At 46.2% G+C, this 14,958-nt stretch overlaps 1 protein-coding gene across 2 annotated transcripts in view; it reads right to left on the reverse strand.

Moving 5' to 3' along the window:
• The window catches only part of CMTM4 (CKLF like MARVEL transmembrane domain containing 4), an 82,648-nt gene extending 67,694 nt beyond the window's left edge, over window positions 1–14,954 (reverse strand). Inside the window, exon 1 of one of the 2 annotated variants that reach the window (XM_038008383.2) lies at window positions 14,457–14,954. In XM_038008383.2, the coding sequence (XP_037864311.1) occupies window positions 14,457–14,642 (186 nt within the window). In that variant the 5' untranslated portion in view covers window positions 14,643–14,954. The remainder of the gene's footprint in view (window positions 1–14,456) is intronic. The other variant, XM_007993583.3, reaches the window with a different exon arrangement.
• Between the last annotated feature and the right edge of the window lie 4 nt (window positions 14,955–14,958).

A 14,958-nucleotide genomic window follows, 5' to 3' on the forward strand; every position in this document is an offset into this window, starting at 1 on the left:
ACCTCTTACCACCCCTTTCTGGGCTGGACCCCGGCACCTGGGATATTCCTTTGCCACAGGCACACCCTCCTTATTCCAGGCATTGGCCATTCAGCATCTTACAGCAATGTGCCCCTTTCCCAAATGGCCACAAGTGCTTCCTGCCAAGCCCACTATTCCCAGGCCTTTATCACAGCCCCTGGCTCAGGTGGTCCAATGGTTTGAGTACTTCTCTCTGCCCCATTCCAAACCCTTACTCCCAAGAGCTCCGGGAGCTCTTCGGAAGCAGAGATTTTTGTCTTATTTATGTCTGTCTAATAGCACCTGGCCCACCCTAGGCACTCAGGTGTATATAAAGTATGGATTTTTTTAAAAGGGGTGAATGATAGCATTTTTACCAACATCTAGTTACTGATCTTGATCTAACTTTCAAGTTATTTAGCCAACTCTTATCTCAAGTTATACGCATTTCTAGGGCTTGGCCTGAAAATGGGTGAAAGAAAGTAGACAAGCTGAGGAAGCAACTACCACTGGAAGACTCATTGTTTCTGGGTTTTCTTTTTTTACTGACACAAAAATCTTTTAGCCTTAAACTGTTTTTCACAGTGGTGCTGGAATAAACGGGAAACCACAAAAATGAAGGCTTCCACTGCACCAGTCATCAAATCGCAGTGGCAGCAAAGAAAACATCCAGAACTATCCACATCTGATTAAACTCTGAACATTTTAAGTGTTTACTAACTCACTTAATTCTCAGACTTATCCATTCATTTGAAATTGTCAGCAACAAAATTCTGGCTTAACAGTATTTCCTATAGCCTTCTCTAGCCTTCACTGAAGATCGCCAGTCTCCCTTTGCAGGCCTCATGGAATGGCTGTTCTTTTATTTTAATCAGAAAGCTTTATAAAAATAATCATTATGACCCTCAGCTTCAATCCCAGTTGGGACTTTTTCCTTGCCTGAAAAGTGTCTCTTGAAAGATACTGGCTTGACAGATACAAGCCTCTCTCTTTCTGAACGTGTTAATCAGAAAGCAGACAACTTCAATAACAATTACAGAATCCTGGTTTTCATTTTACACTGTTCTAGGCAAAAAGATTGGCAAAGCCTCTTATGGTTTCCCCAACTTTTACAAAAATCTGTCTCCTAAGCAAAAGCTTCTGTTTCCTAGTAGCAATAGATAGTCTACTTGAAGTTAAAAAAAGAAAAAGTAATTACAATGGCATTTTATTTCCATACTTTCTCTCCAATAGTTTCCACTTCAAATAGTCTAGTTGTGTGTGTGTGTGTGCGTATAAATTTTCCCCATGGATTCCATGTTTTCAAAAACTTGACCTTACAAACTACATTAGTAACCCATTTTTTCTTTCTTTTTTCTTTTTTTTTTTTTTTTTTTTGAGAGGGAGTCTTGCTCTGTCGCCCAGGCTGGAGTGCAGTGGCACGATCTCGGCTCACTGCAAGCTCCGCCTCCCGGGTTCACGTCATTCTCCTGCCTCAGCCTCCTGAGTAGCTGGGACTACAGGCGCCCGCCACCACACCCAGCTAATCTTTTGTATTTTCAATAGAGACGGAGTTTCACCATGTTAGCCAGGATGGTCTTGATCTCCTGACCTCGTGATCCGCCCGCCTCAGCCTCCCAAAGTGCTAGGATTACAGGCGTGAGCCAACACGCCCGGCCCATTTTTTTCTTTTATTAAACAAATACATACATTCAACTGTGGGCCAGACCCTGGTTTAGACATGGGACATGGCAGGGAACTTGAAAGCCAAGTCTTTGCTCCTGTGGAGCTGACCATCCAGCTGGATGGTCAATGCTCCGGAGAAGAATCAAGCAGGGTGAGGGGGGTCAATAGTGTCAATAGTAAGGCAGAGTGAGGTGGGGGAGTGTTCTATTCCAGATGCGGGGGATAGGGAAGGTCTCTTTTGAGCAGGAACCAGAAGAACAGAGCCAAGTGGGAATCTCTTTGAGCCTATTCTGGTGCAGGAGGCTGCCTAATTTAAAAAATAAAAATAGCTAAGTGGGCCGGGCGCGGTGGCTCATGCCTGTAATCCCAGCACTTTGGGAGGCCGAGATGGGCGGATCACGAGGTCAGGAGATTGAGACCATCCTGACTAACGTGGTGAAACCCCGTCTCTACTAAAAACACAGAAAATTAGCCGGGCGTGGTGGCAGGCGCCTGTAGTCCCAGCTACTCGGGAGGCTGAGGCAGGAGAATGGCGTGAACCCGGGAGGCGGAGCTTGCAGTGAGCTGAGATCCGGCCACTGTACTCCAGCCTGGGCGACACAGCGAGACTCCGTCTCAAAAAAAAAAAAAAAAAAAAAAAAAGCTAAGTGGGCAATTTCAGGAAGGGGGCGAGGGATGAGAGAATAAACCCTGAGTGCAAAGATGACAGGTGCATCTGAAAGCTCCTGATCAACCTGAAGTAATCAGTATTATAAAATTCCAGTCAGAGGTAAGAAATTTTACTTCATTCTGCTTAATGTAAGCAGAAATCTGCCTTATTCTGCTTACTGTCGTTTAGAGTATAGACTTTTTGAAATATAATTAGTACCCAGGCCCTCTTTTGTTTGTTTTTGAGACAGAGTCTCCCTCTGTCGTCCAGGCTGGAGAGCAGTGGCACGATCTTGGCTTACTGAAACCTCCACCTCCCCGGGTTCAAGCGATTCTCCTGCCTCATCCTCCCGAGTAGCTGGGATTACAGGCACCCACCACCAAGCCCAGCTAATTTTTTTTTTCTTTTTTTTTTGCATTTTTAGTAGAGACTGGATTTTACCATGTTGGCCAGGCTGGTCTCGAACTCCTGACCTCAAGTGATCTGCCTGCCTCGGCCTCCCAAAGTGCTGGGATTACAGGCGTGAGCCACTGCACCCCCCAGCCCTCATTCTAACTCTCAATCCCCCATTACTACCTTAATAAACTCTAGTGATCCCAGGACCCCACTCTGAAAACCAGTGATAGCCAGCATCAGGAGAAAAGGCCACACACGAGAGGCATTGCAATGAAGCACAAACACCTCCACCCACCCATTGCTTTAAGTTGAGAATTTTTCACAAAAATCCTCCCCCATCAAGAAGTTAAACTGTTTAAAAATAGGATAGTTTCCAAATACTTAAACAAGCAGTATCTTCTCCCCCCGGAGGTGTCACTTTCTGAGCTTGAGCCCTTCTACTTATCAGCCTCTTCTCCAGCCTGCTGCAGCCCTGCTCTAGAGCCATGCTCTGGAGGTCAAAGTTTAAGTCAGCAGACAGGCCAAAGTCATCCCCCTGAGCAGGGGTTCCTGCTCTCTTCCTCTCCACCTCTCCCAGTCTATATCCTTCCTCCTTCCTGGAGCCCTGAGGCCCCACCTTGCTAATGAGCCCAAATCCCATCTCATCTCCCCTTGCTTGTTACTTCTCTTGTACACACAGCCTGTTCTCCAGGAATCACCTTATTTTCCAAATAAAAATATCAGGGTATATTGTGAGCACACGGGTACTGTTACATGAATTGCTATAATTTCAACGCTTAGAATACTTCGCAATTTATAGTAAAATAAGTATTTAAAATTTAGGATTATACTTATATATGGTCTGATGAGGCAGCACAGGAAATTGAGACTGGGAAAATTTATTATCTGTGATCACTTCTGCTCTATTCTCTAATAAGTAACTTTATTTTCCAAAGGAAACCCATGTCATCCTGCAAAAAGCGTTTGGGGTTACTTCCAGAAATAAGGATACGAGAGTCAGTGATAGCAGCTATAGGTTGAAGACCCCATGCTGGTATTTCTAGGCTATTTCAATGGCTCAGGGAAGACCGCTGTGGGGGAAGGAAAAAAAAAAATATCAACCCCAGCTTCCATACATATCTCAGTCCTTAATGGGGTAGGCCACACGTGTGGTGCTGCTCAAGTCTGTACAGCATGACTTTAGGCTGGAAAGAGCTCTCTCCCAGGCACCCAGGTATGCATTCATTCTACCGAGAAAGAAGCATCCTGACACATTGCCCTATCCTTACCTCTAAGCATCCTTTGGAGTGCCATAACCTGGGAAAGATTCTTACTGATTTCCTTTTCGTTTATTTTTTGAGGCAGGGTCTCACTCTATCGCCCAGGCTGGAGTGCAGTGGTGAAATTTTGGCTCACTACAACCTCCGCCTCCCAGGTTCAAGCGATTCTTGTGCCTCAGCCTCCTGAGTAGCTGGGACTACAGGCATGTACCACCACACCCGGACAATGTTTTGTATTTTTAGTAGAGATGTTGTTCCACCATGTTACCCAGGCTGGTCTCGAACTCCTGAGCTCACGCTATCTGTCCACCTTGGCCTCCCAAAGTGCTAGGATTACAGGCATGAGCCACCGTGCCTGGCCTGATTTCTAATTAAGAACAAAGTTCCAGAGCTGGGCACGGTGGCTCATGCCTGTAATCCCAGCATTTTGGGAGGCCGAGGCGGGCGGATCACGAGGTCAAGAGATCGAGATCATCCTGGCCAACATGGTGAAACCCCATCTGTACTAAAAATATAAAAGTTAGCTAGGCGTGGTGGCACATGCCTGTAGTCCCAGCTACTCGGGGAGTCTGAGGCAGAAGAATCACTTGAATCCAGGAGGTGGAGGTTGCAGTGAGCCGAGATTGCGCCACTGCACTCCAGCCTCAGTGACAGACTGAGACTCTGTCTCAAAAAAAAAAAAAGAACAAAGTTCCTCCAAAGTTGTGCAGAAAGAATTATTTAGCCCTGTAGTCCAGGAGGAGCCATTAAGACTTACAGAAGTCACCATTTCCCAGTTGTCTGTATCTGTGGGTAAGCACACTGGGAAACCTGGAATAAACTGAGACCTTCAGATATGTTGTGGGGGAAAATGTCAACCAAGTCTGTATTTTTTTTTTTTTTTTTTGGAATGTTCAGAAATGTGGTGGTCTTGTCCTCTGATGTAGTAAAAGCACTCCCTGAAATTTAACCAAAAATAATAATTCAAAAGAAGAATCCAGGCTACACTCATGAGGACATTTATTGACGCATCTTCCTAATAGCAAAAAACTAGAAACCGTAATCACCAGACTTTGCCACAGGGGATCATACGTAGCCTTTAGAAAGGAACAAAATCCCAAGTTCTTTTCATTTGAGTCTGTCCTAATACAATGATTATTTTTCTAATTTCTAATTTTCTTTAATGCTACAACATTTTCACTAACAAAATGAGGGTAAATTTCTTTCAAATGGAAGAAGTTTTCCATTAGCATCAACAAATTTATTAAGCACCCACTATTGTGTAGAACGCTTGTTTTTTTACAGAAAAGTGCATTTTAAAACAATGTAAGCTTCAAGTTTGTCCAAGTGGTCTGTATTATTTAAATCATTCTTCCCAAGGGCCTCCAAATTACAAAGAAAGTCATGAAAAGTTAAAGATTACAGTCAGTAAATGAGCTTTAAGGCTATACTAAGGTAGAGCTAGTAACATCTACTATTTTAGTAATTTTTGAATAGAAGGTACTTGCATGTGGTATAAAATTCAAGGGCTGGGAGCAGTGTGGCTCACACCTGTAAACCTAGGACTTTGACAGCTGAAGGCAAGAGGATTGCTTGAGCCCAGGAGTTTGTGACCAGCCTAGGCAACATAGCGAGACCCTGTCTCAAAAATAAAATAAAATACAAAAGGTACAAATAGTTATACAGCAGAAAATGTCTCCCTGCTACCCTGGCCCTCAGCCACCCAGTTCCCCAACTTGTATCATTCCAGAGATATTCTGTATCACCATCAGTCTGTTCAAGTTGCTATAACCAAATACCGTAAAATAGGTAATTTATAAATAGAAATTTATTGCTCATAGTTCTGGAGGCTAGAAAGTACAAGATCCAGGTGCCAGCAGATTCAGTATCTGAGTGAGGGCCCATTCTTCACAGATGGCACTTTCTATGTGTCCACACATGGCAGAATGAGCAAGGACACTCTCTTCAACCTCTTTTAAAAGGGCACTAATCCCATTCACGAGGGCTGAGCCCTCATGACTTAATTACTTCCCAAAAAGCTCCACCTCTTAATACTATCACACTGGGTGTGGGGTTACAACATCTGAATTTTGGGGGAACACCAACATTCAGACCATAGCAACCTCCAACAGGCTTTGATGACATGGTGTCTTGAGACCCTGGGCTAGGGAGCATGGTGGGCTCACCAGCACCGTAGTACTACCATTATCCCCAACTTAAAATCCCCAAGTGAGAGACCTGCAGGAGATCTGCTTGTTGTCTGAGTGAACAAGTAACTTGCCAAAAGTCTCAAGGCCAATAAAAGATACAAAGTCCATCATCCTCTCAGAAACACTCCCCTCAACAAACACACACACACACACACTGTACCCTAAACAAGGGTGACTTCATGTCCTGTTGTTCTCTCTCCCTGGAACATACCTCCATCAACCACCACTAGCCCTTTGCCTGGCTAACTTGACTTTCCATATAAAGTTTAGAAGCAGCATTCTTCTACCTACAAAAAAACCTTGCTAGGATTGTATTAAACCTATAGATCATTTGTGGAGAACTAATATTTTAACTATATCGAGTTTTCCAATCCCAATGAACACAGAATGCCTGTCCACTTATTTTGGTCATCTTCGATTTCTTTCTTCAGTGTTTCGTAGTTTTCACTGAGCAGATCCTATACGTGTTTTGTGAGATTTATATCTAAGAATTTCATTCTTTTCGGTGTTGTTATAACTGATGCTGGTTTTTTGTTTTAATTTCCAATGATTTATTGCTAAGATGTAAAAATACTACTGATTATTGTGTGTTGACCTTATATCCTGTAACCTTGCTAACTCACTTAGTTCTAGGAGGATTTTTATATATTCCCACGTGATTATTTACTTAGATAATCATGCCATATGCAAATAGGAACAGCTTTATTTATTTCCATTCTGTATGCCTCCTATTAATTTTTTTTGCAATGGCTAGGACTCCAGTGTCATCTTGAATATGAGTGATGACAGCAGACGTCATTGCCTGCTTCCCATCATAGGGGGGAAGCATTCATTATTTCCCCACTAAGTATAATGTTAGCTGTAGTTTTTTTGTAGATGCCCTTTTTCAGGTTGAAGAAGTTCCTTTCTCTTCCAAGTTTGCTGACAACATTTATTATGGAAAAGTACTGAATTTTGTCAAAAGTTTTTCTTTGTGCATCAAATGATATAATCATGTGGCTTTGCGTTTTATTTTGTTTTTGAGAAAGGGTCTCACTCTGTTGCCCAGGCTGGAGTATAGTGGTACAATCATGGCTCACCGCAGCCTTGACCTCCTGGGCTCAAGCAATTCTCCCACCTTATCCTATAGCTGGGACTACAGGCATGTACAGGCATGCCATGCTAATTTTTGTATTTTTTGTAGAGAAGCGGCTTCACCATGTTACCCAGGCTGGTCTTGAACTCCTGGGCTCAAGCAATCCACCTGCCTCAGCCTCCCAAAGTGCTGGGACTACAGACATAAGCTACTATGCCTGGCCTGTTGTTTTAAGCTGTTAATATGGTGTACACCTATAACATTTACTTTCAAAAACTGCACCAACCTTTTGTTCCCGGGATAAATCACAATTGGTTTGGTGCATTACTCTTTCTACATTATGCTGGGTTTTATTTTCTATATGGTATTTTGTTGAGGATTTGTGTCTGTGTTCATATGAGGAATATTGGTCTGTAGTATCATTTTCTTGAACGGTCTTTGTGTGGTTTTGTAAAACACATGTATACTCTATACTTAACTTCTTTTAAGGTCGTGGATTATAATTTCACTATTTTTAATCATCAAAAAAACTTAAGAGTAATTATAACTTTGCTTTTCTGCTAGAACTTATTTGACTCCAAGTCCTTGATCAGGAAGACAACTCCAAAAGATAAGAATCTTCCTAAAGGAAAATGGGACTGTTTTACAAGGAGCCACAGAATGGTGGATCTGAGAATCCAAAACAGAGAAACTCACTGCTTCATCTACCATTATGCGCTTGTATATGCATGACTTCAGGGCCAAATGGGAGCCAGGAGTACAAAGCAATCTTCAGTAGTAAACAAAACGCAGAACCCTTCAGGGTTTGACCAGGGTCATTGTGTTGCTGCCTGGTCATTTGACCAGCTCTTACTAATCAGGAACCCAGCTGAACCTCAATTGAACCAGCCCCTCCAACAGAACTGAGGGGATGTGGGGTTGATAAACTCAGTGCTATATCTACAGCCAGTCATTTCTCAAAGTTGCAGCTTTGTAAATGTGGCTATATTTGTGTTGTAGATGATTTCTATCATGTATTACTGCTCCACCCCTGCACATCCTCCAGAGAACAGCAACCAGCCAGGGATTCTGCTGACTGGCTTGAGATTAAAAAAACTAACGAGGTTTCCATAAAATAAAAGATATGCCATTACCCACCCCTGAAGTGCAAATACTCACATTTGTTTTTGAGTTACATAGGAAAGCAACTATCAAACATTAACCTCTTAATTCTTACAATTCCTAAAATGCTCAATCAGTCATTACCACCCATACTGTACAAATGAGGAACCCAGATGTGATGAGACTAAGAGGCATCAAAATCAGCAGAGCTAAAATTTGCATTTAAACATTTCCAGGTCAGGCGCAGTCACTCACACTTGTAATCCCAGCACTTTGGGAGACCAAAACAGTAGGATTGCTTGAGCCCAGGAGTTCGAGATTAGCCTATAGTTTGAGGCAACATAGCAAGACCTCCTCTCTACAAAAATAAAAAAAATTAGCAGCGCGTAGTGGCGCATGCCTGTAGTCCTGGCTATTCAGGAAGCTGAAGCAGGAGGCTCCCTTGAGCCCAGAAGTTCGAAGTTACAGTGAGCTATGATCATGCCACTGCATTCCAGCCTGAGTGACAGAACAAAAAAATCTGTCTTAAAAAAAAAATTCCTATTACCCATCTTTTGTTATTAAAAAGTCCTACACACAGCAGGGCGCGGTGGCTCAAGCCTGTAATCCCAGCACTTTGGGAGGCCGAGACGGGCGGATCACGAGGTCAGGAGATCGAGACCATCCTGGCTAACACGGTGAAACCCTGTCTCTACTAAAAAATACAAAAAACTAGCAGGGCACAGTGGCAGCCGCCTGTACTCCCAGCTACTCCGGAGGCTGAGGCAGGAGAATGGCGTAAACCTGGCAGGCGGAGCTTGCAGTGAGCTGAGATCCGGCCACTGCACTCACTCCAGCCTGGGCAACAGAGCAAGACTCCGTCTCAAAAAAAAAAAAAAAAAGGTCCTACACAAATATATAGTCAGAAAGTCATCTAGGCATGGGAAGGGCTCAAGAAAGGGATGTGGATCAGGTGTGGTGGCTCACGCCTGTAATCCCAGTTTGCGACCAACCTGGGCAACATATAATGAGACTCTGTCTCTATTCATTTAAAAAAAAAAAAAAAAAAAGATTTTACACAAGGAGGAAGAAGATAATTTAAATCAGTTCATTCTCCCCAACTAAGAGATACGTACAGGTTTCATTCTGAAAAGATATAGGACAAGGTAAGTGACTCATGCCTGTAATCTCAGCACTTTGAGAAGCTGAAGAGGGAGGGCTGCTTGAGCTCACGAGTTCGAAACCAACCTCGGCAGCATAGGGAGACCCTGTCTCTACAAAAAATTTAAAAATGAGCCAGGCATAGTGGCACACACCTGTAGTCCCAGCTAGTTGGAGGGCTGAGGTGGAAGGATCGCTTGAGCCCAGGAGGTCGAGGTTGCATTAAGCTATGACTGTACCACTGCACTCCAGCCTGGGCACAGAGCAGGACCTTGTCTCAAAAAGAAAAAGAAAAAAAGAATCTATGCAACTGCACAGTTTAATTTTTTTGTAATGTTTCAGATTAGCTTTACTATCAAATCACATTCCATTAAAAATACCAATTTAACTTAAATCATAAGGAATTAAACTATCTTTAATTCAAATATATAATTATATTTTTTGGTGATATTTTCACAAAGTTTCTTTAGAGACAGGCATTGTTAGCACTATGACAGCTAACATTTATTGAACATCAATTAGATGCCTGATACGGTAGGTACTAACTTACACATATTATTTCATTTTCTTAATCCTTTGAGGGAGGTATTGGCAGGCTCATTTTACAGAAAAATCTCAGCCTTAAGGTTGACTATTTATCGAAAGCTGGTTGCTAGCACCTGTGTGAGGTTTGTTTTTTGTTTTTTGTTTTTGAGACGGAGTCTTCCTCTGTCACCCAGGCTGGAGTGCAATGACATGATCTCAGCTCACTGCAACCTCTGCCTCCCAGGTTCAAGCGCTTCTCCTGCCTCAGCCTCTGGAGTACCTGGGATTACAGGCACCCGCTACTATGCCCGGCTAATATTTTTGTATTTTTGGAGAGACGGGGTTTCACCGTGGTGTCCAAGCTAGTCTTGAACTCCTGACCTCAAGTGATCCAGCCACCTCGGAATCCCAAAGTGCTGAGATTACAGGCGTGAGCCCGGCCTGTTGCAAGGTTTTTTAACACTGAAAGGATATAGAAAGGTAAGTCTCAAACTTTAACGTACACATGGATCACCTGGGGAATCTTGTTTAAATGCAGGTGACTCCGAAGTTCTGGGGTGCAGCCACTGATTCTGCATTTCTAACAAGCCCTGAGGTGATGGCAATGCTGCTGGCCGAAGGCCAAACTTGGAATGGCAAGGATCTACAGGTTGCAATAGGCCACAAAAAACACCACAAAAAAGTCTACAGCCCAACACGGGGGCTCACGCCTGTAACCCCAACACTTTGGGAGACCAAGGTGGGCAGATCACTTGAGGCTGGGAATTCAAGACCAGCCTGGCCAATATGGGGAAACCCTGTCTCTACTAAAAATTACAAAACTTAGCCGGGCGTGATAGCGGGTGCCTGTAATCCCAGCTACCTGGGAGGCTGAGGCAGGAGAATCACTTGAACCCAGAAGGTGGAGGCTGCAGTAAGCCAAGATCATGCCACTGCACTGCAGCCTGGGCAACAAAGCAAGACCCCATCCTAAAAAAAAAAAATCTAAAAAAACTAAATTTATGGTCGGTTGCAGTGGCTCATGCCTATAATCCCAGCACTTTGGGAGGCTGAGGCAGGTGGATCACCTGAGGTCAGAAGTTCGAGACCAGCCTGGCCAATATGGCGAAACCCCGTCTCCACTAAAAATACAAAAATTAGCCAGGCGTGGTGGCAGGTGCCAGTAATCCCAGCTACCAGGGAGGCTGAGGCTGGAGAACTGCTTGAATGCAGGAGGCAGAGGTTGCGGTGAGCCGAGATGGCGCCATTGCACTACAGCCTGGGCATCAAGAGCGAAAGTCCGTCTCAAAGAAAAAAAAAACGCACACACACAACTAAATTTATTTTTAGACATGGGATCTTGCTATGTTGCCCAAGCTGGAGCACAGTGGCTACTCCCAGGCACCATAATGGTTCCCTGTGACCTTGAACTCTTAGGCTCAAGCAATCCCCCCACCTTAGCTTCCTGGGTTTTAAAAGTCAAATTTTTCTCAAAACCACAGAGTTAGAACTTACTTATATTTCTTGATGGATTCTGAGTTTTGTAACATCTCAGAAGTATCTTCATAATGACTTCTTATTTTCTTTTCCAGTTTAAATTTAGAGTCCAATTTCTTGGAGTTTTGTGGGATTTTTATCAAGGCTGGGAAGCCAACTACACCAAAACCATTTCAAGTTGCCATACCCTTGAAGCGGGTTCTTTTCCTTTACTCGCCCACACATATCCTCTCAGGGTTTAAGTTCTAGAGATTAACAACAGAGTTAGGTGAGATTTTGGGGGCTAGGCCCAAAAGTTCTTCCAGATGAAAAGTACAATTCTAGGCCGGGCATGGTGGCTCACATCTGTAATCCAGGCACACTGGGAGGCCGAGGCAGGCAAATCACCTAAGCTCAGGAGTTTAAGACCAGCCTGGGCGACATAGTGAAACCCTGTCTCTACCAAAGATACAAAAAATTAGCTGGGCATGGTGGTGTGCGTCTGTGGTCCCAGCTACTTGGGAGATTGAGGTGGGTGGGTCTTTTGAGCCCAGGTGGCGGAAGTTGCAGTGAGCCAAGATTGTGCCACTGCACTCCAGCCTGGGTAACAGTTAGACCCAGTGTCAAAAAAAAAAAAAGAAAAGAAAGAAAGAGTGAGAAGAGAGAGGGAGAGAGAGAAGAGAAGAGAAGAGAAGAGAAGAGAAGAGAAGAGAAGAGACGAGACGAGACGAGACGAGACGAGACGAGACGAGAAGAGAAGGAAAGAAGAAAAGAACAACGCTGCAACAAAACAATACCTTACCAAAAGGTAATGATAAATGACACCGGCTTCCATCCCTCGACTTAGGTGACAAAGTCCCAGCAATGCAGTAATAACTAACAGTCTACAAACTGGATTTCAGTTATTTTACTAGATTCTTTTAGGGGCAAGTTCTATTTACTTTCAAAATCCCACAGTGCAAACAAAGCAAGGTATTCGACCAAGCCCTGCTCTTTTCTTATTCGTTTCTAATTACCTGTACGGGCTATTGTGCCCATACTCAAACACTGGCTAGCTGCCTCTTTTAAAAGGCAATTGCAGGCCAGGTGTGATGGCTCATGTTTGTAATCCCAGCACTTTGGGAGGCCGAGGTGGGTAGATCATGAGGTAAGGAGTCTGAGACCAGCCTGGCCAACACAGTGAAACCCCGTCTCTACTAAAATTACAAAAATTAGCTGGGCGTGGTGGTGGGCCCCTGTAATCCCAGCTACACGGGAGGCTGAGGCAGGAGAATCGCTTGAACCCCGGAGGCAGAAGTTGCAGTGAGCTGAGACTGTGCCACTGCACTCCAGCCTGGGCGACAGAGCTAGACTCTGTCTCAAAAAAAAAAAAAAAAGAAAAAAGGCAATTGCACACCTCCCTTCACCTCCTACATTCTCTTTGCTAACAGTAATGCCAAACTACAAAACCAATTCATCTTTGAAAACATTCCAGTTTACCAGATAAGATAAATTTAAAATTCTGAAGAGACAGATAATCGGATCCATTTTTCTTTCCATAAAGCCCTTCAAAAATACCCTCCGGCAGTCAGCAGAACAAGCCTTTCACCCAAGAGAGACATAAAACAGCCTATGATTCTGTAATTTACAAACACCAGGACATTTATTTAAAGGGTATCCACACATTATATTATTCCCAAGGAATGCTTATGCACTCAAGTAGGAACAGGAGGACCAGGCCTGGCGCGGTGGCTCATGCCTGTAATCCCAGCACTTTGGGAAACCAAGGAGGGGTGATCGCTTGAGTCCAGTAGTTGGAGACCAGTTTGGGTAATATGGTGAAACCCCATCTCTATCAAAAATACAAATATTAACCGGGCATGGTGGAACGTGCTTGTAGTCCCAGCTACTCGGGAAGCTGAGGTGAGAAGATCACTTGAGCCTGGGAGGTCGAACCTGCAGTGAGCCAGGATCGCACCACTGCACTCCACCCTGGGTGACAGAGACCTGGTCTCAAAAGAGAGAGAGAGAGAATGAACAAGAACAAAGCTTCTCTGGCTATGAGACGTCTATAAAGTTTTGAGGCCGGTGGCCTCAGAAGAAGGCCTACCTGTGACAGGGAATGTTGGGGGGGCACACAGGTTTTTCTGAATTAGAGCATGCCCTGTCCACAACAGAACTAAGCAACTGCCCGGAGAGGCATGTTACAAAACCACAAAGCAGGAACAGAGCTGAGAGGCCCCTGCCCAGAACACCCTGGAAGCCAAAACATAGGACCCTGAGAAATTAGCTCCACTACAGACAAGTCCAACAGAAAGTTCTCTGTTTCTGCTACCTCCAAAACTGGCTGCCCTCCCAGATTTAACTCTGGGTACCAATTGGGCAGTGCCAGCCACCGTGCTGGGCGGTGGATTCCGGGATGCCGAGTCTGTCTTCTTGGTTAGAAGGACAAAAACCTCTGCAGTGTAGAGATTGTGGGCAGACCTAGGCTCCCCCACGGCATCAGAGCTACCTGCCTCCAACCAACAAATACTTACTAAGCGCCTACCATATACGCCTGGCACCCAGCTAGATATCAAGGGGGAACCAAGCCACAGTCCCTCGTCTCCGCAGGCAGAAACAGACGAGCACCTTCTGGAGATTGTGCGGGCCGGGAAAACCTGCCACAGGTTGCTAAGACCAGCCGTACCCAGGAGACAGCAGGATTCCCAGCAGCACCCAGCCCAGTAACGCCACCGACTCCCGCGAGCGAGGGCGGAACGGACAGGTAGGCCCGAGGGCAGGTGCTCAGGTAGGAGGCGCACACCTAAGGCTGCCGGCCTGGGAAGGACAGGCTCTGGCCGAGGGCGGGGTCCCTAGAGGAGGCTGCAGAGTGGCAACGGGACCCCGCTAGGGAGAGGGGGCGCGAGGAGCGGGCTCCGGCCCCGGCAAGCGGGTACTCGGCGGAGGCCCCGCAGCGGGGCGGGGAGGGAGGCGTGCGGCTAGGCCGCCCTCTGGCACCTGGGGCCCCGCCCGGCACCTACCACTTGGGCGACCTTGAGGCGGCCGAGCGCGCCGCGCAGGTAGTCGGGGTCGCAGCGCAGGCCGGCCAGCCCGCGGCGCTGGCTCACCGGCTCGGTGGTGGGCTGGTACGGGCTGCTGGCGCCCGAGATCATGGAGGTGCTCGAGGCCTCGCCCTCGAAGCCGTCCAGCTCCTCGCCGCTCCGCATGCTGCCGCCCGGCCCGGGCCGCCTCGCGCGGCAGGCTCCCGGCGCCAGGAGCGGGCGGGCTCAGCGGGGCCGCCGCATCGCCGCCGCCGCCGCCGCCCGACTGACCGCCCGCGGCCCGCCCGCCGCCGCCGCCGCCTCTTGCCCGCCGCCCGGCTGCGGCTGCGGCTCGGTCCGCTCGGGCTCGGCTCCCGCCGCCTCGGCAGCGGAAAGGGAGGGAGGCGGGAGCCAGGAGAGGGAAGGAGGCGGGAGCCGGCGCGCCGGGCCGGGAGGGGCGGAGCCAGGCCGCAGCCTGCCGCTCGGAGGAGCTCCACGGCTC

This window comes from Chlorocebus sabaeus, chromosome 5 (genome assembly GCF_047675955.1).
Source record: "Chlorocebus sabaeus isolate Y175 chromosome 5, mChlSab1.0.hap1, whole genome shotgun sequence".
Taxonomy (NCBI): Eukaryota; Metazoa; Chordata; class Mammalia; order Primates; family Cercopithecidae; genus Chlorocebus; species Chlorocebus sabaeus.